General features: G+C 36.9%; 1 protein-coding gene across 6 annotated transcripts in view; it reads left to right on the top strand.

Moving 5' to 3' along the window:
* The window catches only part of gria3b (glutamate receptor, ionotropic, AMPA 3b), a 138,380-nt gene that overhangs the window by 79,875 nt on the left and 32,479 nt on the right, over positions 1-26,026 (top strand). For all 6 annotated transcript variants that reach the window (XR_007829065.1, XR_007829064.1, XR_007829063.1 and 3 more), the window contains exons 5-11: positions 11,107-11,160; positions 11,619-11,780; positions 12,858-13,025; positions 13,271-13,375; positions 14,860-14,964; positions 18,239-18,445; positions 23,080-23,453. Coding sequence is in view for 3 of the 6 variants with exons in the window: in XM_051127675.1 (XP_050983632.1) it covers positions 11,107-11,160; positions 11,619-11,780; positions 12,858-13,025; positions 13,271-13,375; positions 14,860-14,964; positions 18,239-18,445; positions 23,080-23,453 (1,175 nt within the window). In the remaining 3 variants the exon portion in view is untranslated. The remainder of the gene's footprint in view (positions 1-11,106; positions 11,161-11,618; positions 11,781-12,857; positions 13,026-13,270; positions 13,376-14,859; positions 14,965-18,238; positions 18,446-23,079; positions 23,454-26,026) is intronic.

Raw genomic sequence — 26,026 nt, forward strand, 5'->3', positions numbered from 1 at the left:
TTCTACTTTTGATAGTCGAATGTGCTCAAGTTGCAGCTGCTGAATTTAGAACCAACCACGTTTCTTTCTTCAACCACAGGGACCCGAATCTGAATATGGGAAGAACAAACATATCACAGAACATGATGTACTTTGAGCTTAGACATGACTGAAACAAAGCAAAGCTGTAAACAATAAACATTAAGAATGAAATGATCCTGTAGTGTGTCAGTAGTTGCCACAAAAGTAAAGTGAAAACACACATAAAATGTGTTTCTATATTTTTTCTAGATGAAAATATGATTAGACTTTTGCCTACCCAGGCTCATTGAAAATATGTGCTTGGAAAAAAAAAATCAGTTGAAATGTGCACTAGAGGCAGTGAAACTTTCCTTTTCATTCAAATTATGATTGACAGGCCCAGAGTTTTAATTAAGACTTTCGCACAGTTTATTACACAATACTTGTACACTTAAGTACAATCTTGATACACTTTATTTGAAGTAGCTTATGCCTGTGTAATATTCTGTAATTTTAATGTAATTAGAAAGATATTACATGTATTTAAGCTGTGTACTGGTGGGTTAAATAAAACTAAGGTGCAGTTGTATAAGGTGTACAGTATAGATGCACATGAAGTACACTTAAGTACAATCTTGATACACTTTATTTTAAGTAGCTTATGTCTGTGTACTTACATTTTTAATTACGTTTTATAAAGTATGCAACACAACAGTCTTTTGGTTCCATATGTAGCTGTGTAACAGAGTCAGTCTGTTACATACGTATAACAGCAGCTGCCTATTACATCTACATAATTATAAACTGTAATTACAGGCTGTTCCATAACTTAGTTACATGGTAAGTACATATTGTTTCATGTAAGTACAACAGCTACTAATAAGTACTTAATTAGGTAATTACTCTGTATTAAATAAAAATAAAGTGTTACCAAAAAAAGTTAATTTTAAATGTCACATGTACAGCTTGTACAGCAGTCACATGTGTATGGATTTTGCTCAGTTGTTCACACGATATGGCGTTGCACTTGTTAGGTGAAATGCTCCGGTACACTGTAAAACCAATAGTTTACCTTACTTAGATATAATTAGTTATCTTTACTTAGTTATTATACTTACTAGGTTTTATTAAGTTACAGCTTCTTTTAAGGCAAATAAAACAATTTACTTACTGCACTGAGTGATGTTTCCTTAAAATATTCAAGTAACCATAAAGAAACCAATGACATTAATGCACTGTGTTGCTAATGTGCAACATGACAACAGAAGAAGAAGAAAAGAAAGTTTTTGAGATTTTTAGCATTTTTTAGTAGACTTTTCACTCACATCTTTCTTTCACTACTTGCATTCACTCATTTTCCAAAGTCATCTTGAATGTTGAATTTTCAAAACAACTGAAATATTTCAGAGAACATCACATAAGCTTACTTCACAAATTAATGTTGATTTTCCTGAAAAAAAAAAAATATATATATATATATATATATATATATATATTTAATACTCACCATTATAGTGAATAGTGTTACTTTTGATTGGGCACTTGGAACTTTGTTTATATTACTATAGTTTTCTTTTTATTGATGCAGCAATGCAACATGAAATCAGAGTTATTTGATTTCAAGGAAAGAAAAGTAATAAATAGGTTGCTTTTAAAAGTTGATCTGTATTCTAATTAAATCATTAGGTTGTGTATTTTTCATGTTGATTAATGATCTTTTACAATTTAAGTTTTTTATATAAACACCATAAGAAGCTTTCAACTGGGTTGATACAATTTTTTAATATTTAGGGTAATGTGCATGAGTCACACACAGACGTCAATGTTCAGCACGTAAATCACAACAATGGTAACAACTCAATTTTATTTATTTTTATTAACTGTATCAATAACCATTTTATTAGCTTTTTTGTTGTTGTTGTTGTTGTGCTACTCCTGACAGAAGACAGCAAATGAAATTGGCAAATACTAACAACAACAGTAAAGCAAAGCAATTTCAAATTCATGCCGCAATGCACTCTGGGAGTCAGTGAGTAGCTATACTAAGTCAAGAGTAAACCTAAAGTAAAGAACCAAGTACCCCCAACAGTTCTTTGTTAGTCACTACAACTCTTGTGTAAGTAAACTATACTAAGTAAGCATTTGTCAGTACAACATACTATTCCTATTTCACTTTTTTTAAGGCAATCAGTTTCCAAACTTTTTCTAAGAAAGTCAACTAATTACATTTTACAGTGATGAATCCTGTGAAATTGGGTAGGTTTAGGGTTGTGTTTGTTGTATATAATAAGTTTTTCCAGCAAAATAGAGCATTAACCTTTTAGCAACACTCACCTAACATTTGAATTCTGAACCGCTTCAATACGTACCTGAAGCAACATATTAAAAAAAATTTGGCAAATGTGTCATGTATTGAATGCACATTTTACCACCATTCACTGGACATTTAAGTTTGTAACTACCACAAAATGTGGGATGCAATATCGGCGTTGCAGAAAGATCACCACAAGCATGTATTTTCAATGAACCTGGGTTGACTTTTGCTCAGATATCCTGCTTCTCAAAGTTCCTATCAAGAAAAGAGCTCCAATAAACTTGTCTTCTCTAGAGTTTCAGAAGAGAGCTCAACAATGCCTCAAACTGTTTTCAGATTCAAATGTCAGTGAGTGATTTCAATATGAGTTCTCATCAAATACTTACAAGACCAAAAATATCTAATAAGAAAAAAAAATCTCATTAGAAATTGTAGGAGAAATATCTGAGACAAGTTAAGAACTGTCTTTGTGAATGGATCGTTGAATCACCGACTCAACTAATTTGTTCAAAACATTTTTAAACAATACTGACAATGTGTCAAAATTTATGTCACTTATTACTTTAAACAGCATATTTTAAAATGTATTTATTCATTAATTGTATAACTTTTAATAAAGTATAAAAGAGTGACAGGACAAATGGGCATCTGGCTCAAGGCTGGCCATGCCGGAAGGCAGACATGGTATTTTAAAACTGGAGTGTCCAACCTAAAATCAGACAGATGGCCACTGTAGTGATGTTATTGAGTTCAACAGGGACCAGACACCACTGGCTGGGTCATCTCTCAGGTCAAGGGGGGTGGGGAAAGGATCACACACCCGAGAGCAGGATTGATTTTTCAGCCCGAGATCTCACTTTCAAACCTTTACAGGAAAACCTAGATATGGAGAGATTCTTGGAAGATGGAAACTTTAGAAAATAAGCTACGGGGTTGATTGGTTTAAGGATTTTAGATGAATCACAACCCTTCTGGGGGGATTTTGAAGCATATGCCTCAGACGAAAAGCCAGATTGGTGCTGAAAAGCCATTAGTGCCATTGGCCCACTTGATCCTAGATGATCATGTTCTTCTTAATACATATATATATATATTTTAAACTATCGACAACTGTTACTTTAGAGAGCTCTCCACTATGAAAACAGTGGAGGCTGGTAACCTTTATAGTTCTGCCACTTTTCACGTCAATTTGTTTTTTGTTTTTTTGTTTTTTTGCTCCCATCAAATACTTCAGGTCATCATCATCTGACTTTCTTATATTAAACCTAAATCTTTTTTTCTGCAGAGCTCATGTCTTTCTATCCATCCATCCTATGTAGAGCTGCAGCAATGATTGATGGACTCATTGTCTAATTATAGCAAAATTAACTTGGCTATGAACAGTTTTTTTTACCAAAAAAAAAAAAAGAAAAATGTGTTGTACGATCATTCAAAATTCATAAATTTCGCTGTTAGGTGATGTTTTTGGCAAAGGTTCAGATTCTAATGCAGTCATTGGTTTCCACTGGGATGCTTTACTGGGATATTGGTGTATCTGCATATTCATTTTATTGATGATATAACGGATTTAAAGGATTATGGTTTGAGAGGCATTACATGTAAACCACTTAAATGTACGTTGGATTATGCTTTGCATTGTATCAGCCCGATGGTGCAATGGTGATTTGAATAGAAATCAATATTAAAGGTGTCTAATGTTTCAGAGAAGTAATACGTGGATTAAAATCCGTTTGCACAGGCTAGCGTATTTAGTTTGCCTTTTGGAAAAGAGCCAGACCTGCTCAGCTCACAGAGGTTTAAATTCAAAGCAGCTGAGAGGACAGGAGAGGTACAGATGCTCCTGCCAGTTAATTAGAATGTATCCCCCCGGGATCATTCCGGCTTCTGGCCTGCCCACATAAAAGCTAGCCTGAGGGAGCAAAAATGAAGATAACTGAGTGTTCTAGAGAGCTTTTGGAAAGCGTTTGGGGCCATTTGTCCTCCCCCAGCCTCGGCCCTCAATGAGTTTTGAAGAACGCTTATTGATTGGTCATGCCATGAGGTAAGTGTTGGAGGAGGAATTGATGATGCTGCAGCTTTTTTGTTACCCGAGATGCACCCATGCTGTGAGTGAGATAAGACAAGGCCTGCGCATGACGCTTTAAGACCCACTTCTGTTTTTGCACTCAGAATAACATTTTCAGTGGTTCTGTTGTTCTTTTCCTATGCATTGTTATTTGTGTAGTGCAACACTGTAGTGAACTTTCTCATATATATGTACAGTTGAGACCAAAAGTTTACGTACATTTGCAGAATCTGCAAAATGTGAATTATTTTACAGAAATATGAGGGATACATGTTATTTCTTATTTAGTACTGACCTGAATAAGATATTTCACATGAAAGACATTTATGTATAGTCCACAAGAGAAAATAATCGTTGAATATGATCCTGTTCAAACGTTTACATACACATGATTCTTAATACTCTGTTGTTACCTGAATAATCCACAGCTGTTTTTTTTTTTTTTTTTTTTGTATTTAGTGATAGTTGTTCTTGATTCCCTTGTTTGTCCTGAACATTTAAACTGCCTGCTGTTCTTCAGAAAAATCCTTCAGGTCCCACAAATTCTTTGTTTTTTCAGCATAATGACTGTATGATTTTGAGATCCATCTTTTCACACTGAGGACAACTGAGGGACTCATATGCAACTATTACAGAAGGTTCAAACTCTTACTGATGCTCCAGAAGGAAGAACAATGCATTAAGACCCGGGGGTGTAAACTTTCGAATAGAATGGAGATGTGTACATTTTTCTTGTTTTCTTGTTTCTTGTCTTGTTTTTGTCATATTTTTTATTTCATTTAGCACTGTATTTCAGACACTACAGAAGATAGTTACATGTTTCCCAGAAGACAAAGTAAGTTAAATTTACCCTTGTCTTAAAATTCAAAACGTTTTCACCCCCGGCTCTTATGCATTGTGTTTCCTTCTGGAGCATCAATGAGCATTTGAACCTTCTGTAATAGTTGCATACGAGTCCCTCAGCTGTCCTCAGTGTGAAAAGGTGGATCTCAAAATCATACATTGTTGAAAAAATCCAGGTAACAACACAGTATTAAGAATCAAGCGTATGTAAACTTTTGAAATAAATTCAACTATTATTTTCTCTTGTGGACTATATATAAACATCTTTTATGTGAAATATCTTTTTCAGGTCAGTACTAAATAAAAAATAACATGCATTTTGTATGACCTCTCTTATTTTGGTAACATAATTAACATTCTGCAGATTCTGTAAGGTGTATGCAAACTTTAGACCTGTGTGTGTGTCATGTTTTTTGTTGTTTTTTTTTCTTCAGAAATAGCATTATAAGGAATCATCTTTTGAGATAAAAAAAAAAGCTTGCACTGTTAAAACATACTGTAACTTTCAAAACTCAAAACTTCTGCAGTACACAAAGAGCAGCAAAAAAACATGAGCTGTAAAAAATAATGTAACATAAACATAACATAAGATAACATAAAGAATGTTTAGCATTCAAATTCTAATAAAAACTGAGAATGTCATTGCAATATTTAACAACAAATATTTAATAACATATCTTCCATCTTTATTTGACCCTCTAGCACTCTCTATTCTAAATGAATAAAAAACGTAAATGTAATATTTGCATACACAATTGCTATTGGCCTTTTTTTAATTGATTTACATATTAAATTATTGTGATTGATCTTTTCTTTCTTACGTTCTTTATTCATTAATTTAACGTGTTACTATCAGCCTTTCTCCATTGCTCTAAAGCTATATTTGTATTATTTTGCCTAAAATTTGAACAGCACTCTCTGCTGCCTTGCAAGCACAGATATTTCCTTTAGGAAATGCAAATCTAGTTATTTTTTATTATTTTTTTTTTCTTCTATGGTTCTATCCAGTATCATTTTCTTCATCAGCAGCCCCCAAGAAATGAAACCCTAACCGCTCGCTGCGGGGAAGAGCAATTATGTAGTCCCTGCTATGCCATTTAACATCATTTTCCTAAAACAATCAAACTGTTTTCGCAGTTATTGCGCGTGAGTCCTAATCCCAGCTCTGCGTGCTTTAGCTAAAGGTCACGCCTGAGCTGTAATGACCCAGCGGTCTGACGTCTGATTTTATTGAACCTCTGGACTGAATGCTTTGCGATTGCTTTCATTTGGACCCATGCGCTGGGCTCTGTCTGTCAGACCCGTGTGAATAGGTTCTGTCTGTGGGCGAGCACAGGGTCACTCCGGTCTGTCTTTGCCCATCACGACGGGGTGAAAACTTCCTTCAAGGACACCAAATCTCTTCAGGCTGGCCAACACAAAGGTGACAGTGCTAGAGGTGGGATCAATTTGCCAGTGGGGGGGAGGAAGATTACAAAGTGAGCAGAGGAATCTTCGGGTATTTACTTCACATTAACTCAGAGCACAACTGTAATCCAGCCCCATAATGCCTCTCAGAAATGAGCCTACCTTCAGCCGTCTATGTTACACACTAGGATTTCAGTAATCTGCTGCCTTGAAATATTATAGTTGTTGAATATTGTCAGTTGAAGTGCCTATCTTGTGTTCAGTTACAAATTTATAATTTTATTTTTGGGCTATGCTAGAATATACTTAGATGATTTAAAGTTCAGAAAGCACATTATTTTTTTTATAATACCATACACTGCAGCAACATCTTTTTTCATCCTCTACCTGAAACACTCTGTTTTACTGTCTCTTTTAATCCAACTCTCTCTGCTCTGATTGGTCAACTGACCCAATCTGTTGTGATTGGTCAGCCTTTTAGAGTGTGAGTTTGTAATGTTACGCCTATTACCGTAATCAGGTTTTAACTTGTAACGCTTTGTGAGCAGCTGTAAACACCAAAAATGTCATCATTATTGGAAGTCCACACAATGTTTTTTGCCCTTGCAGTGAAAAAAAAAACCAACAACATATCCTCAACATATCAAAATCACATACCCAATTGTTGTTTGAGGGTGGACCAAAACAGCCAGTAGGCAAGCATTATGCAAATTTGTAGCATGATGACACAGCTAAGTCAAAAATAATGTGATTTCAGGCAAGTGATCAATTTTTCGGAAGTTTCTTTGGTGTGGACTTTGTGTTTTGTAACTTTGCAGATTGTTTACATGCACAAGCAACTACTGTATATTACACATTAAAGGGAAAGAGGGAAAATGCATATTATGTGCCCTTTTATATCGCTCAGCATCAAAGACAATTAGTTATTTCAAGTTAAAGGACTAGTTCACTGCAAATGTAAATTCTGTCATGTCTTCTGTTAGCGCTTGTGCTGTGTGGCGTGTACGCTTCAAGTCTCTGTCTGGACCCTTTGAATTGTATCATGTCATTAGACCCTGGCTGTGTCCACATCAAGGTTGTAGAGTAGTCCTGCTGGCTGGCAGGCTGTGAAGTTCAGTCATGATCTCTGTTCTTCTGCCAGCTCCCGCTCAGGTGTGAGGAGCCTGCAGCAGTATTTGTTTGTGGGACAGGACTGATAACCTCACTGGCTCCGAAAACCTTCAGTGGAGCCAAAAGTCAAGGGCATTGTTGCAAAGGAGCATCAGAAAAGATATGGCTGCATCGTTATATCACAGTCTTGGATGTTTTGAGGAAGTGTTAAAGGTTCACCAGAAAGTGGAAATTCTGTCATTTTCATCTTGCCCTTATGTTCCAAATACATATGAGGTTTCTTGAGAAAGTACACAGATGATATACTGCAAAATATTCATATTAGAAGTAATTTAGTGAAAAGAACAAAAAGGGTCCATAACGCTTTATTTTCATAGTCCACATTATTCCACATACTACTAAATATAAGTAACTTTGCAACTAAATGTCAACTAAGTCTCATTAATTTACAACTACATGTCAACTAACTCTCATTGGAGTATTAGTAGACTGTTAGAGTTATTAGAATAGTAGAACAAGTTGCAAAGTTACTTACAATATCAAACATCAAAATAAAGTGTTAGCAGATATTAAGCAGACAGTCTACTAATGACTGCTAGTTGACATCTGACTTACAGTTAACAGAATGTCTAAAGTGGACTATCAACATAAAGTGTTATCCTAAATTGTGTTAAATATTTGTCATTTTAGGTTTGACATCACTGAAGCCCAGAACAACAATTTACAAATAATTTACTCACCCACTTGTCATCCAAGATGTTCATGTCTTTCTGTCTTCAGTCGTAAAGAAATTATGGTTTTTGAGGAAAGCATTTCAGGATTTTTCTTCATATAATGGACTTTAATTGTGCCCCGGATTTTGAAGTTCAAAAATGTAGGTTAAAAGCAGCTTCAAAGGGCACTAAACGATCCCAGCCGAGTAAGAAGGGTTTTATCTAGCGAAATGATCTATGGTCATTTTTTTTTTCGAAAAATAAAAATTTGTATACTTTTTAAGCACAAAACTCGCATAGCACAGGCTCTCGGATGCGCATCCATGGGTCGTTTTCGAACGATTCATTCATTTTGAACGAATCTTTAATGTGACTCACGAAGAACGAGTCATCTCGGGGAGTTATTCGTTCAGTCGCGCATGCGCAACATCCTATTAGGGTCTGTCCTGGAATTAGTTTACCTGTTTCGAGTCTTCGGGTTTTTCGAGTCGTTCGTTCATCTTATGGGGCTGTCACGTGATGCTGATTTTGCTAAAATTAACAAAATTACTTGTTCATTTTGCTGAACGAGACTCAAAGGTCCGAGAAGGTAAAATGATCCGAACTTCCCATCACCCACACGAATCACATCTAAGTGCATCATCTGTTTACTCCAGCTAAAAAAGGTAGTGTATGGCGAAAAACGTTTTTGTTTGTAAACAGCGTTGGACTTACTTGCACTTTCTTAGTCTTTGCGCGTTCGCTTTGTAAACACTGGGTCTGTAGTTCTGCCTACATTCGGCGTGACCTTTCGACATGATTCAATAGTACGTGAACGTGAATCCCAGAACCTGTGCTACACAAGCTTTTGTGCTTTGTGCATTTTTATTTTCCAAAAAAAAAATGACTGATCGTTTCGCTAGATAAGACCCTTCTTACTCGGCTGGGATCGTTTAGAGCCCTTTGAAGCCTCATTTAACCTACATTTTTGAAGTTCAAAATCGGGGGCACAATTGAAGTCCACTATATGAAGAAAAATGCTGAAATGTTTTCCTCAAAAAACATAATTTCTTTACGACTGAAGACAGAAAGACGTGAACATCTTGCATGACAAGGGGGTGAGTAAATTATCTGTGAATTGTTGTTCTGGAAGTGGACTTCTCCTGTAAGAAGACATGAAAGTAAATGGTGACAAAAGGTCCATTTTTGGATGAACATGTTCTTCCAAAAAGACTCAGGAAGGAAGATGAATGTTTACATAGAATTTATACCATAAAGAATCACCAGATGAGAATTAACAGCTACAATGAATCAAGTTTAATGGAAGAGTTCTTTGGCATAGGCCCTGTACTTTGTCCAAATCCTGGGGATGCAGCTTTGGCTGATACTGCCTGAAGATGTAGGCAGGGGTGGAGCCTAACCCCATCGGATGGACAGCCTTGTGGTGGTGGGAAGGATGGGGGAACGCCAGTATCATCAACTGTGAACATTAAAAAGAAAGTTCAGTACTTGTATACTCCAAGTGTCAAGCAGTGATTGGCCAGAGCTAATAGTCGTGAATGAATGATGTAGCATTAGAGTCTTCCAGGTATAACCTTCACTGATGCTTTAATTTCTGTCTAGAATGGTGTAGTTGCTCTTCAGCTCAGGAACTTTATGATATTATCCATTTCAAGGCATGATTTGAATTTGCAGTTTTGCTGCTGTCAAAATTGACCAGCATGCACAAGCAATCATTTCTCCCTTGAGCTGCATTTTTAATGCATGGAAAAAGGTGGCAATATTATTACTATTATTATTTTGTTTTTGTGCAACTATGGGCACAACTCACTTACACAGAATGAATGAATGGAACAAACAAGACACATTTGCATAAAGGGTTTTGGTAACATGGTTATTTTCATGGCCCCCTTCAGACATTCTGCTAACTACAGCATAAGTAATTTTGCAACTACATTGTAACTAGCAATAAATAGAGTAAAAGTAGACTGTCTGCTTAATATCTGCTGACACTTTATTTTGATGGTCCTCTGTACTGGGTATAAGTAACTTTGCTAATACATGTCCCTAATTAACTAACCCTAACTTACCCTAACCCAACAGCCTACTAATACTCTACTAATCCTCCCTCAAAATTAGCCAATTGAATGAATTCCAGTTAGAAGTGAGCATTACACAATTTATGTATTTCTGTCTTTGTATGTGCACATGTGGTCACCCTTTACAAAGCATGTGTCGTAACCAGGAGCTTTCAAAATCCCATGTGAGATCTTACCTTGGGCTTCAAAATGAATCATGAAGACACATCACCCAGGATCATATATAGCAAAATTACAACCTTGAAGTGACCATTGTTTGCATGCTTCACTAATGGCCACTAATGAAAAGGGTCTGAGGTGAAGGTTACAGAGTCAGATCGGGTCAATGACAGACTTTGTGCATGCACAGGAAGTCAGAGACATGTAGGGTTTTGTCCATGTGTATTCCCATTGGCCAGCATACAGTAGCAAGCCACATCAAAGACTGTCAGTGGCTGCATGTGGAAACATCCATCAAGGTTGAGAGCCTTTGTCACTTAAGACGGTGTAAATGGCGAGAGGAGCTGAGGGACGATATAAGGCCCCTGCGCTCTTCTTACATGGATTGTAAACTGTTATTGATTCTCTTTCCTGTAGGTTGTGGCACTCGGAAAGAACAGTCGGGGCTACCATTATGTTATTGCCAATCTGGTGAGTTTCAGCACCTCCGTACTCTAAATAAAAAAAGAGAAATTTTTAAAAAACAATAAAAAATTCAATGAGAAATAACAATATTCAAGATGATGAAAGATAGTCTGTTAAACATCCAGGACAAAACATGCACCAAAGTGTAATCAATAAAAAGTAATTTTATATATTTTTTCTGCACACTTCCACACTTCTGGTTTTTTTAATTTTTCATTTTGTTTCCCCCTTAAATTATGTATTTGAATCATAAATATCAATTTTCTTATGGTTCCACCAATTTGACAGCCTTGCATAATATATAAAAATCATTTATACTCAATATACCACAATGGTTATAAGGAACCCCTTTTAGGTTTTAAACCAGAAACATTGAGTTGAAATTATTTTCAAATGATGGTTGTTGTATTGCCATCATCTCATGGATCCTAAGCTTGCTTCTTTTCCATCATGTTTTTCCACAGGGCTTCACCAACATCAGCCTGGACAAGGTCTTTCTCGGCGGAGCAAATATTAGTGGCTTCCAGATAATAAATCCTGAAAACACAGTTGTACAACAGTTTCTTCAGAGATGGGACCGTCTAGATGAAAGAGAGTTTCCTGAAGCTAGAAACACACCTCTGAAGGTCTGAAACTACTACTTAAAAGCAACAACAACAATCATTGTTCTCTCTTCTTCTTCAGATCTTTGGCTTTTTCTTTCTTTGCCCGTTTTCTTTATTTTCCCTCCTTGCGACAGTCAATATATTGATATTCAGTCCAAGTTGCTATTAAAACTGGGGCTCAGTTTACATCTAATTAAACAATGATCATGAGATGAATAGATTTTAAATGCTGTTTCAATTAAGCTTTTATTGTGGATGGGTGGGTAGGAAATGACCATGCTCTCATCAAACTGGCAAGCAGGTTTAAAAACACATGAATGTTATAGAAATGTCCAAGACACCCAAAAACCAAGGGAAAATATTAATTACATTTTGTTTAAAAAATATAATACATTGTGACAATAATTTGATCCAAATTAAGTACATTTCACACAATAGTTTTCTTTACAAGTTTCATTAACTTCTCACTGTGGAAATTTGTACCTGCAGCCACACACATTTTCTAAGTCTCTTCCAAGAGAGTATTTTAATGAAGACATCAGAAGGCATTTTGAATTGAGAATGTAAATGCACAATGTCTCCTTTGATGTTACCTTTGTTACATTACGTTTATTTTAGCCGCTAAATTTCCGGCTACAATCGCTTTGAAGAAATACAAAACAATACAATAGTGTAGCTCACGGCAAATTAGCAGATGCCAGCTTGTTCTCCTTTCTTGGTTGAAATGGGATGTAATTACAGGTTGCACCCATGAACAACAATAGCAGCAAAACCCTGTAGAGTCTCACATAACTAAACATTTTACATATCTCTGTAATTAAAAACCTGGTTAACACTCTTTACATAGCAAGAAACAATGCACAGGCTACATCCCTGAAGTGTGTCGTCTTTTGTTGCATTTGCCAACTCTCATTACATGCAGTAATGCATCGCAATTATCCTTCATTATGTGCATCAACATGCGTTTGTAGACCTGGAAGAGGGCAGCTTATTTTAACCCTCTTCCAAGTGTTTACTTACAGATAATGTGTTTGCTTATTTTAAACGGCTCTAACAAATAACTGTTAATGTGAGGTGCTTAACGGTTGTTGTGTACAGTACACTTCAGCGCTGTCTTATGATGCTATCCTGGTCATTGCGGAGGCGTTCCGGTACCTGCGACGCCAGCGAGTCGACGTGTCCAGACGAGGCAGCGCAGGCGATTGCCTGGCTAACCCTGCTGTCCCTTGGAGCCAAGGCATTGACATCGAACGAGCTCTCAAAATGGTAAATTGTCTATCTTTTCTTTTACTCAAGCAAGATTCTGAGTGCTTTAGCTTTTATGAAAATGACAATAACCATTTGTAATCTCTCAATGTGTAATTCAGATTGTCAGAGTGAGTGCTTTGGAGTGAATTATGCCTCTGTCTGATTCATTTGCATTACTCTGACACATCATAATGTATTCTTAAGTTTCAAAGCGCCATTGGTATTTTGCTGGTTTCTTTGTCTTTCGTTGTTGTCTCTGGCAGGTCCAGGTGCAAGGAATGACTGGCAATATTCAGTTTGACAGCTTTGGTCGCAGATCAAACTACACTATTGATGTTTATGAAATGAAAACAGGGGGCCCAAGAAAAGTAAGTCACCAGTAAATCTGTCCACTTGTTAGGTAAGCTTTGTACAAGCCAGTGTAAGAAATCAAACCAGGGGCCATTTCAAGAAGTCTTTTCACTCATATTTATTTTTTTCTGAGAATAATGAGATTATTTATTTTATGATAAATAGCATTACAGGAGGGAGGAGGAGACGCTGCAAAAGAGCTGGAATGAAAGCTTTATTGCCAAATTTACACTCCAAAAATGAGTGTTTGTGGCTTCTATGTAGTTGTTTATATGTTAGTCTTTACAAAATATATATATATACTAGAGAAATTAGACCTAAGGCAAGACTAAATTTTGTATTACCAGTTTTATGAAATGTTATGTTTAAATGAAGCATTATCTAATTAAAAATGCACTATTATGCATACATTTCCCACACAAAAGTCTGAACAGTGTTCAAAATTTTGTTGACATACTGTCTAAGACTTCAAGGTTTTTAAAGAGAGGATATCTTTATTTATCACTCCTTAAATCAGAAAATACTGTCAACAGCCAGAAAAAAATAAATACATTTTCACCATAGCAATAAAATGTTATATAAATCAAGCAAATGATATTTGAACAAACTGTCAGAATACAGATAGGAATAAAACAATTTTGGTGTATGTAAGTGCTACTGAAGTGGAGATTTGTAGCTCACTGCTGGAAAAAAAAAATAATAAATTCAATATAAATCATATCAGAAAATCAGAACATCATAAGAGATAATAAAACTGTGTTCATCAAACAGTGTTTATATTTAAGACCACTATCTCAGTTAAAAACAGTTTACAACCTATCACCTACGGCAGCTTGAATCAACATAGCCGGTATTCATCTGCTTTCTTGTGAGCTAACATGAACTGCCCTTTATAAAACAGTATTCCAGTTAGCATGGCAGCAACAATTGCCATGGATGAGAGTAGTTTAGCCTAAGGTTAGATGGGGTCAGTGTCGGTAAGGAGAAGTGCATTGACAGTGACTGTCAGAAGTGATGTACAAGACTGTGTTGGACCCCTCTGCAATGTCACCTCAGTGATGCCCTTGTGGCTAGTGCTGTGCTAACGGTTCTGACACATGCCACTCAACCGCTAAACAACTCAAGTATATAGCAAAGAGAAAACACGCAGCGCACTCTTGTGATAACAGAACGTGCAAATCATTAAAACCTAACCAAGTTTAGTTTTTGTTGAGCAGAATTACATCCAAGAGCAGCTTCTGCATCCCTGAAAATTCCACCATAAGCATTTTTTCCCTATTTAACAAATGTCAGCCAAGAATTTGCCTTTTTTGTTTAACTCCAGGCAATAACAGCAGCAGCACGGAGACCTAATACTTTTTTAATGAACAGAGTCTTATGAGAGTACACATCCACAAAAGCCTCCTTAGCTGAACAGAAGGGCTGGGGGGTTTGGTAGTTAGCGTTAATGCGGTAAAAATGTCTGCTGTTTGATAATAACGCGAATGTTTTCCTTTTGCAGATCGGATACTGGAACGAGTTTGAGCGCTTTGTTAATATTATGGATCAGCAGTACACCAACGATTCCTCAGTGGAAAACCGAACAATTGTGGTCACTACTATTATGGTACACGCTCCATGACGTTTTAAACGTGTCGCATATTCTGCCCATCAGGGTCATGGTGTTGACTCCTAGATTGATACATTCTGTCCTGGGCGGGTAGAAGTACATTTCTTTTGTGTTGCTTTCCATCCACTCATTACACGTTGAAACAGTCGAACGCGAGGCAAAGCGACGCATGAGTGTTTCAACTGTATCCGTGTGGGTGTCAAAGCATTTTGATTTTCCATATATCAGTGGCCTGTCGTAGCAGTGACATCACAATAACGGCATTAGGTATGATGGTTTTACATTGACATCATCAAAGTTGACATTCAATGCATATGTAGGTAAGACTCGTTTCCACTCATCAAGTAAATGGTCAATGACACATGCGCTAGAACAGCAAGCTAATGCTTACCGCGACAACGAAGGGTTCGATGGTTTGCCTCAGGCAAAGCTAAAGCGTATTTGAGCGAGGCCAGGTGGACGAGGCCCTCGCGCAGATCCACTTTACATTGACCCGAGGACTGCTCGGTGCTGACGTATCACTTCATCTCCTGCCGTTAATGACATTAGCTTTAGCGTCAGCCTGCAATTGGCAAGGCAAATACACGTCTCTGAGGAATTCAAATCAATGCTCACAACATCATCCCGTGTAAAACAACAATCGTTCGTAATTGTTTTGTTTCACCAAAAACCAAGGTCAGTCTTTCAAATGACTTGAATGTGAGCAATTAAACCAGCAGCTGTCTGTTATTCCATCAGAGGGATTCAGGAGGAAAGCAATCGCACAAAGGACGAGGTGAGAGGATACATTCAGCACCGAACAAACAAACCATTGCTAACCCACTGGCACCCTAATTGTCTCTGACTCTAATGGGATGCGTTCTCTCTGCGAGAAGCCATATTGTTTGGTAATAATGATGTGCTTAAAAAAGCAAGCCGCTGCCGCAATGTTTGAAATGGGGGGGGGGGGCGAAAGAGAGGATAAAACCAGCTTGCACAATTTTCTTTGTTCAATTCTGTTTGTCGACAAAATGCTTTTGAGTTTGGATCCTAACGATGGCTTTGTTTTTGCTTTGGTTTGTTTCCCTACTGAAAAGACCATATATTGTGTTTTGGATGCTGGTTCCCAGCATGGCACGTTGGTGTGCTGGCGTTCCCATCAGGCTGTTTTGATACTGTAACTAAACAAGTAAACCAGCCAGTATCACCAGAACGACCATGCAAGTCGACCTGTGCTGGTCTACCAGCTAGACACCTAACCAGAAATACCCGGCATAAACCAGCTCTGAATTCATGCCGGTCTAAGCTGGTCTTTTTAGCAGGGCTATGTTTAATGTTCTTTCTGTTGGAATGATAAAGGCTTCTGTCGCATATAGGTGCAACGTGCTTGAATGTGTCTGAACAGAATCAACACTATGATTCCTCTGCAGTCACTGCCATTTACTTCATGAATCGGATTCCTTCTCACTTCATACGTTCTTGCCTACCTCACCTCTCACCCTCAACTTTGCACATTGGCAGTGCATTTCAGATCCATGGGATATTGCACCACGGCCACGTGTGTATGTGTGTGCGTGAAAGAAAGAGAAGCAGAAGCAAACCTACTGTGATTTGTCTTCAGTGGTGCTTCATGGTCCAGACCCTGTTTATACCTGATATCATCCATCTCCAGTGTTTTGATCCCAAGTGGACAGTGCTAAATGCATGTAAACAGAGTCCAGTGTGTCTTGGAGATGCACTGTGTCCCATAAATCCATCAGAGGTGGTGAGGGACACTGCCTTTTTATTATACGCTCATGCTAGAGTGGCTCTTAGGATTATGGTGGCGAGGGACGCTGTCCACTCACCTAACACATACCATGCTACAGTGATGTATGTGAAAAACGTGGTTACTGGAGACGCGTGTTAATACCACGGAAGGAGTTGAGGCTAGACCCTTTAAAACCTAGATCAAGACTAATACCAGAGCCCAGATCTAGACCAAGACTGAATTCCAAGACCTAGAACTGTAGTACTTCCGGTTCACTGTCCTGCAGAGTTTAGCTACATCCCTTAGCTAATCAAACCCTCCCGACTATATTTTTCAAGTAATCCTGAAGACATAGGTTACATCAGGGGTGCTCACTCCTGTTCCTGGAAGTCTACCTTTCTGCGAAGTTCAGCTCCAACCCTGATCAAACACATCTGAACCAGCTAATTAAGATCTTCAGGAGTACTTGATAATTACAACAGGTTTGCTGGAGCAGCGCTAGAAGTGAACTCTAAAGGTAGGTAGATCTCCAGGCACCAGGTAGATCTCTAACCCCCCCTGGGTTAGACTTTTCAGGCGCATTTTTGATTAGGGATGCAGCTTTGCAGGAAAGTGGCACAAACCCAAACCAAGAACCAGCCATCCAGGAACCAGGCTGCCAATTGTCAAAAAAAGTGAGCCACTCAAAGCCACAAGTTTTTGCAAATTCTCTGTAGTTTTCCCAGGGTCACCATAACGAGGGGAAGGTTAGGCCCAGAGGTCCTGGAGCTCTGGAACGCGATTTCTATTCAGGCGGCCCCTTACTGTGGCAACTAGAGATCGAGGTGATTATGACCTATAACAGTGGTTCCCAACCACGTTCCTGGAGGCCCCCCAACACTGCACATTTTGCATCTCTCCTTTGTCTGACACACCCATTTCAGGTCTTGGAATCTCTACTAATGAGCTGATGATCTGAATCAGGTGTGTTTGATTAAGGAGACATGGAAAACATGCAGTGTTGGGGGGGCCTCCAGGAATGTGGTTGGGAGCCACTAACCTATAATGAGTGTACCTGAATGCAGACTCCTTCTTAAAGACCAAAGTCGAGTCCAAGAGTAAGACATGGAAACTTTCTTAAGGTCTCGAGACCAAGAGCACGAGATCCAGACTTTAACTCTTAGATTGTACTTTAGGTGTAGACAACAACTTGTCTCAGTTGTCATGCTGTGATAGGATCACCTGAGATGGATGTTAATACCAGGTCAAGAGAGGGCCTTAGAATGGGCTGGGCAATTACCATTTCGGTCTGACTGTGGCCACATGTGGATCAATGTCCCGCAATCCCCTGTCTGCTGCTTCAGTCGTTCCTCTTGTATGTGTTCCAGTTTGGTGGATTATGTGTGTGAGAGAATGAGTGGGTATGAATGCACAGTCATGATATCCCAGCATGCCTGCATGCCTGTGACTGATAAGCTGTCGGTGGGCTCTGGTGCCTGTGACACCGGACAATGAATGCAAGAAGTGAAGATGGTAATAAATGAGCATGTGTTTGATTAACAGGAAGCACCATATGTGATGTACAAGAAAAACCACATGCATCTGGAAGGCAATGACAAGTATGAAGGCTACTGTGTCGATTTAGCTTCTGAGATTGCCAAACATGTTGGGATTAAGTACAGACTGTCCATAGTCATGGATGGAAAATATGGCGCCCGTGACCCTGAAACCAAGACTTGGAACGGGATGGTGGGTGAACTAGTCTATGGGGTAAGTACTGGATTTGTTATGAACTTTTTTATTTATTTTCTAGAGAAGCACTAACCTTTCCTTCTGCAGTAGTCTCTTTTATTTACGAACCCTGCATAAATGATATAAAGAGAAATTGCTAGAAATTGCTGTCAAATAAGGGTTTGGAAGAAGTAAATTGCCTTTATGTCTTTCGCTCATGGGAAAGAGCGTGGGGGAAATTGACTGGAAATGTCTGGGTGTCGTTCAACTATAACTGCAGCCAGACAGTGCTGGTGGCGAGACTGTGTTTTAAACATGCTCCTTCCCAGCATGCACTGCTTTGATTCATCTCTATGCTGTTGGATCTCAAAGGCACTTTTCACAGTGCGCCCAGGCAACCCGCCATTTTTGCATTTGTCAAAAGCGCTCCCCTGCTATAAATGGAGGAAAACCCAGTGAAATCACTTCCAATTCCCCGAGCCGACATTCAAGAAGGAAGACCATATACAAAATGCATGAGGGTTAGGCTACCTCATCTGTTCAATTTCCGTACCATCAGCCAGAGAGATTGCCTGGTTTTGATGTGCTAACGTTGGAAATTATTCTCAAATTATTCTCAAAATGGAGGGAAAAAATGCATGTGAAGATAAAAAGAAAAAAAATCTCACCATCATTGCACCATTCAACACAATAATGGCCCCTTTCAGCTCAGGCAGTCAGGACAGACATTTCTTCTGATAAATGTATTTTTTGATTTTGATAATATTTTAAAGCACATTTTGCAGAATGGCCTTTATGACATTCAGTATATAGTAACTGATGCTAAGAATAAGAAAAGTTAACACTACAACTTTGTAAGTGTTCTTGTCTAATATTTAGTTAAATGCAGTTTTTTTGTTGTTGTTGTTTTTTTTGTTTTTGTTTTTGTTTTTTTTTCAATTTTTTGTTGAAGTTCAATAATGTCACCCTATCCAAATATTTCCTCATTTAAATGAAATAATATAGTCTGATATGGTAACACTTTATTTTGATAGTCCACTTTAGACATTCTACTAACAGTAGAACTGCATGTCAATTAGTCATTAGAGTATTAGTAGACTGTCTGCTTATTATCTTCTAACACTTTTCTAAACTTTGCAAGTATTTGTCAACTTATTGTACTAACCCTAAACCTAACCTAACCGTCTGCTCTGAGAGTTAGTAGACACTACTCAGAATAACACTGATTGATACTATAATCATGTAATCATATTAATAACTCAATGTTGTATTCCCAACATGATTCAGACAAAAAGCCTGTATGAGCTACTAGCTACTAGTTAGCAATAACACACAATAGCGTACTAAATCCTACATTAGCAAGTTGTGTTTATTTATTTATTTATTTATTTACTATATCTTGTTTCAATTATATTTATTCTTTAATATTTTCTTTTTTTAAAACTTCATGGTACTGGACAATATTAGAAAAATAATCATATTTTTTTTCATATATATTGCTTACAAATATTTTATATTTTAATACAACGTTCATGTACAATAAATGGGTAAATAAATAGAGCAATAAATACTGTAAATAAATAAATAAATAAAAGAGAGAGAAATTATCAGTCCCACTTTATATTAAGTGGCCTTAACTACTAGGTACTTATATTAAAATTAATTATTTGATACAATGCACTTATTGTGTACATACACGTATTTACATTGTACTTAGATTTTAAAAATACCTGCGTGTAATTACATCTGTAATTAATTTCTGTAATTACATTTATAATTACTCTATTGACCCATCCCTTACACCTTAACCCGCCCTTAAACCTACCCATATCACCAAACCTCTCCCTAAACTTACCCATATCCCACCTCAATAGCAGCAAAAGTGTTCTGCAATACAATATGACCACATTAAGTACATTGTACTTATTTTTTGATGTAAGTACATAGTAGTTATGGCCACTTAATATAAAGTTGCACCAAATTATCTCCCCTAAATAGCTTTTTAAGTAGCTTTTTCTTAATAGCTCACTGTATTCAAAAGTGCAGCTTATGAGTAGCTTGTGTGTTGAGAAGCTACTCTTTCAGAGTATCACTGATTGATACTATAATCATGTAATCATATTATAATCACACGATCCACTCCTGTCATCTGTCGAAGTTTACAGACAGTAGCGACAGCTCTGTGTAAACAATGACACTGAGCTCCCCTGCTTTTATCACGTAGAAATGCTACGGCTTTAATGGATTTGTTTTCCGTTACTAGCCATAAACAGAAAAAAACATGAATTGGATTCCTCTGGGATTCTTCTAAATGACATCTAAGTGGCAGCGTTATTTAATCTCCCGTTTTTCATTCCCGTTTTATCAACAGCTTTTGATATCAATTGGATTTCACCTGTGCACGTTTGTTCAATACATAGCTAATTTCAGAGCTAAAAAGATCACATGCGATTATTTATCTAGCGTGCGGTAGACGCTGAGAGTTTTGAGGCGTATTTCTTCCTCGCTGATAAATCACTTCTGGTAGACTCTTAATTAGCTATTTATATGCAAATGATTATATGATTTATTGAGACAGTACACCGGAGTTCCATTCACTACAACCACAAGATAAAAGGATATTAATATTTGTAGAGGCTTTTATAACCAGCACTCACCTGCAGAGTTACCGTGACCTTATACTTCCTGATTGCATAACTAATGTCCTCCTGGCTGAGGACACATGTGAGATAAAATCTTTCACTGCCTTTTTATTATACGCTCATGCTAGAGTGCCTCGGAGGATTATGGGAAGTGGAAGGCGGCTGTGCCTCATATCTGCAGCTCCCACAGCAACATTATGTGAAGCATGAGAAGGGAAGCATTCAAAAAAGATTTTCCAACAAAGTCTCCTGCTCGTTCCGATTACGCTCTGTTTGTCGCCTGATACAGCGGCGTAGGGGTCACAGAAATTAGCGAGACTCTCGCTATCTAGTCAAGTGAACACTCAGCTGCCACTTCTGCGCTACACAGTCAAAAAGCCTTTTCTGTTATGCCACGCATGTGCTTCTCTGAGGCGGTAAAAGTCCTGTCTCTGTGAGTCATGTCCTTTTCCTGGCTTCCTTCTGAACACCAAGGCCTGAGAAAACACTAAATGGCCCCCTCTGAGCTCTAGATGTAACATTCCGTGATGAACTGATCTGATTGGCTCATCCAAATGCTAACAGAAAGTTCTAGCTTCTTTACAGCTTTGTGAAGAGCATCTGATTAACTACAATACATCATTCAGAATTTAATTGAAATCATTTGTAAAATCTGTGCTTACAGTCTTAATGTGTATACCAGTGAGTTAGTATGAGACTAGTGCCATAACATATCTTTATGGATTTGTCTTTGCAAATGGTATTGCATAACCAGACATGAATCTGCCTGCACTGGGGAAAAATAGCTGTGAATTCATATAATTTAATCATGTACATCAGTTCCACTCAGATCAAAAAGACTGACAATTATTTTGTCTCAGTTTAGTTCACTTCCTTGTCAGAACATCATTTGTTCATGCAATAGTAAGTTTTATATATATATATATATATACATACATACATAAAAAGTAAGTATAAATGTGAATTTAATTTTATTCAGCTCAATTTTGTATGCCCCAGCATGGTTCAGACAAAAAGCCTGTATGTGCTAACTCACAATAGTGTGCTAAATCCTTAATAAGCAAGTTTTAATTAATTAATTTATATGAATGTACTATATCTTCATAATTTCTTCTTTAAAACTTCATGGTACTGGACAATATTCTCCTCTAAATTTTCTTGTTCTATTCTGTCTGTTTTCTTTTTATTTATTATATAATTTAAAAGAAAAAAAAAATCTTTGCTACATGTACTACGTTAGGCTAACTGAGACTTGTCATAGCACTTACATGTTATTGTTCTTGTTTGATTTTGATTGCTTCCATTGTCCTCTTTTGTAAGTCGCTTTGGATAAAAGCGTCTGCTAAATGTAAATTCTGCAGTTCATTTCTATGTAAAATAGTATAATTTTAGAAAAAAAAAAATATTTTCAGATATATTACTTACAAATATTTTATATTTTAATACAGTGTTAATGTAAAATAAACAAACAAATAAATAAATAAATAAGAGAAAAAAAGAAATATTGTATTTAAAATCCAATGCATGGAATGCATTATTTTTGTTTATTATTATTATTATTATTATTATTATTATTATTAATTTATTTGTTATTATTTTTTATTTATTTATTTTATTTTTATTTTTGAATATAGCAAGCCCCACAAAAATTAATAATGAGGTTTCATGTCATTCTGATAAAATTAACAAAAAAGAAAAAGCTCAATGCTCAATACACTGTGCATTACTATGATTGTAGTTATTGCTTTTACCAACCGAAGGAATGAGTTGGAATTATTGTTGGTGGAAATTAACAGCAAGCAACAAACCTTAAGTCAGTGGTTCCCAACCATGTTTCTGGTTCCTGGACATTCCATTAAGACTCTTTGTGATATATAGCTTGAAGTGAATTTGCCATAAAACCTGCCTAACCTTCCTTGTGAGAAATAAATACCTTGTTAAGATCTGAAAAAGTAACTGTATTGCTTTGCATGTTTATTGTACTGGTGCATGTTCAACACTAACACGTTTTGTTCATGTCCCCGTTTCCAGAGAGCAGATATAGCCGTCGCACCATTAACGATCACTCTTGTGCGAGAGGAAGTCATTGACTTTTCTAAGCCCTTCATGAGTTTGGGCATCTCCATTATGATCAAGAAACCTCAGAAGTCCAAGCCGGGTGTGTTCTCCTTTCTGGACCCTCTGGCATATGAGATCTGGATGTGTATCGTTTTCGCCTACATCGGCGTCAGTGTGGTGCTGTTCCTCGTGAGCCGCTTCAGCCCGTACGAGTGGCACCTGGATGAGACTGATGAAGCCAAAGACCCCCAGACCCCTCCAGACCCGCCTAATGACTTTGGGATTTTTAACAGCCTGTGGTTCTCTCTAGGGGCCTTCATGCAGCAAGGCTGTGATATCTCACCAAGGTCAGTACCTCACCACTGGGTCACTTTATGGCCGTAAAAACGGGGTCCATATGTGGGTTTGCGTGGATAGTTGTCTATGAACAGGCAATTTATCACCGGTTTAGATACTCTGGGGTCCTTAGGGCAGATGTAACTGAAAAGCATCTCAGATTTTCAGTATGGCCTCAGACCAGATTATAAAGCCTGTAAAAAAAAAATCATGAAAGAAATTATGGAAATTTTACATTTTTGCATGGAACATTACTGACAAGCAGTGCTGGGTAGTAACCAATTACATGTAATCTGGATTACGTAATTTCCAAAATTCCGAAATTAAGTACTTGTAATTAGATTATATTACATTTAATAAAAAAAAAAAAAAAACTCATAATCAAGAACTCTTTATTAATTACATGATTACATATTCACATGGTCACATGACATGCAGGTAAACAGGTATAATATTCCTTTTTTTTTATTAACCCCATTTTGGGAAACTTGTTCCCAATATGGCACAAAATGATCCTATTTAAATCAACATGATAAACCAGTTAGGTCAAAAGTAATCAAAAAGTAGTCTACCTGGAATGTGTAATTTAATGGATTATGTTACTAACTAAAATTTTTGTTGTGTAATTTAAAAATCAGTAATGGACTACAGTTTGTAAGCAATCTACCCAGCTCTGCTGACAAGCACATTAAATACATTGCAGCTTTAATTTTGAAAGTAATTCCAGTATTTCATGTTTGAAAGATTATGCCGACACTGCTAGTTTTAATTTGTTCTTTTGTAAAAGATTAGCTGAGCAACATATTCTCATTTGGCTCTTTTTATGAATTTCTCATTTACCTGATTCATTTATTGTTTGAGAAGTCCTGCTGCAGCACTTTGCAGGCATCTGTGACGGAGATGTATGATTATTCACATTGTTCCTCCATTTAACAGCAGGAAGTTGATTAATAATGTCTCCGTTGTGTGGCTCACTGTCATAAAGAGTCCCTCACATCCCCCTGTGCTGGCTGTCAATTGTGTATTTAATAAAAATGATTTAGCTTCACTAAATAATAATAATAATATAATGAAATGAAAGGATTCATTGATTTATCATATATCAAAAACAAAATTACAGTTATTTGTGATTAATGAATAGTCTGAGGCCATTTTGAAAATGACTGAACAATGAAAACCCACATATGGAAGAATTCAACAAAATAAATGCATCCATCAATATATCATATCTCAATAAATAAAAGTAAAGACTTATTTGTTGTAACATAAGATGCTAGCTCAATTAATGAATTGATAAATAAAATTTTTACTTAATTTTATATTTACACCTAATGCTAAACTATTATATGTTAGGTCTAAAACTACTCAAATATTTCTATATGCTTTTAACATTTCACTAGATACACAGGACAGATAAACAGAACAATAGAACAGATAGACAGATGGTAAATTAATTAATAATTTTATTTATTTCATTGTTTTTTATATCAAAGCAATCATGCCTACGCCTTATAGCATTTGGTCCTGGTCTATTATACCATAGTGATGTGAAGCACTATTGATTGGATATTATATCTTACATGACTGTATCACTGCAGAATAGTTTTCAGATGGCTCTACAGTGTTATTAAAAATCATGTTAATCTAAAACTCAATAATTATATTACATAAGTCCATAAGAGTGTGAACTTGTTATTTGCACTCTGTACTTATATTTAACAAACCCACATAGTTGAAAGAGCACATATTCTTCAGAAGGGCAAACCGCCTAACATTCAGCCCCAGGCAAAAACACTTCAGAGGAAATAATACAATCATTGATCCCATATGTGATTTGATTATGCTAATACGCTGTGTAGGCAGCAGTCAATAAAAGCACAGCTGGAAAATGAGCTTTGAGCTAATGTGACTCAAACTTGGGAGATCAGAAATGAGACACTAACTCAATATATATGTGTGAGTATATTGTATTTTGTGGAACTGCTTTTCTACGTGGCTCTAAATTGAAGCTCAGGATGCAAGTCATGTATTTAGGTGGGTAAACAAAAATACAGCTGCAGTGCTGGATTACAGTGAATAAAACGTCTAGATGATTTGATACAGCAGATTAAAGATGATCTACTATGGCTTAGTACTAAGAACGAGACACTGCCACGTTACTTTGGCACTGCAATCGCTTTCTCTATGATAAACACATTTAACAAATATTTGAACTGATATTTAACTCGTTTCTTAATCTGTTGTTCTTTGAAGGTCCAACCAGGGTGTAAACTTGTTGAGACGTAACTTGTTGACATTAAAGTTCACCCAAAAATGAAAATTCTGTTGTCCTTTACTCACCCTCATGTCACCCACAGTTTTTTTCCTGTGTTTAACACAAAAGAAGATATTTTGAAGAATACAACCAAACAGCTGACGTTAACCATTGACTTCCATACTATGAAAAACAAAAAAATAATAATAATAACAACATGGAACTAACCTGCATTCTTCAGAATATCTTTGGTAACACTTTAGGGACCAATTCTCACTCTTAAATAGTTGTTTATTAGCATGCATATTACTAGCATATTGGTTGTTTATG

This window comes from Labeo rohita, chromosome 14 (genome assembly GCF_022985175.1).
Source record: "Labeo rohita strain BAU-BD-2019 chromosome 14, IGBB_LRoh.1.0, whole genome shotgun sequence".
Lineage (NCBI taxonomy): Eukaryota > Metazoa > Chordata > Actinopteri > Cypriniformes > Cyprinidae > Labeo > Labeo rohita.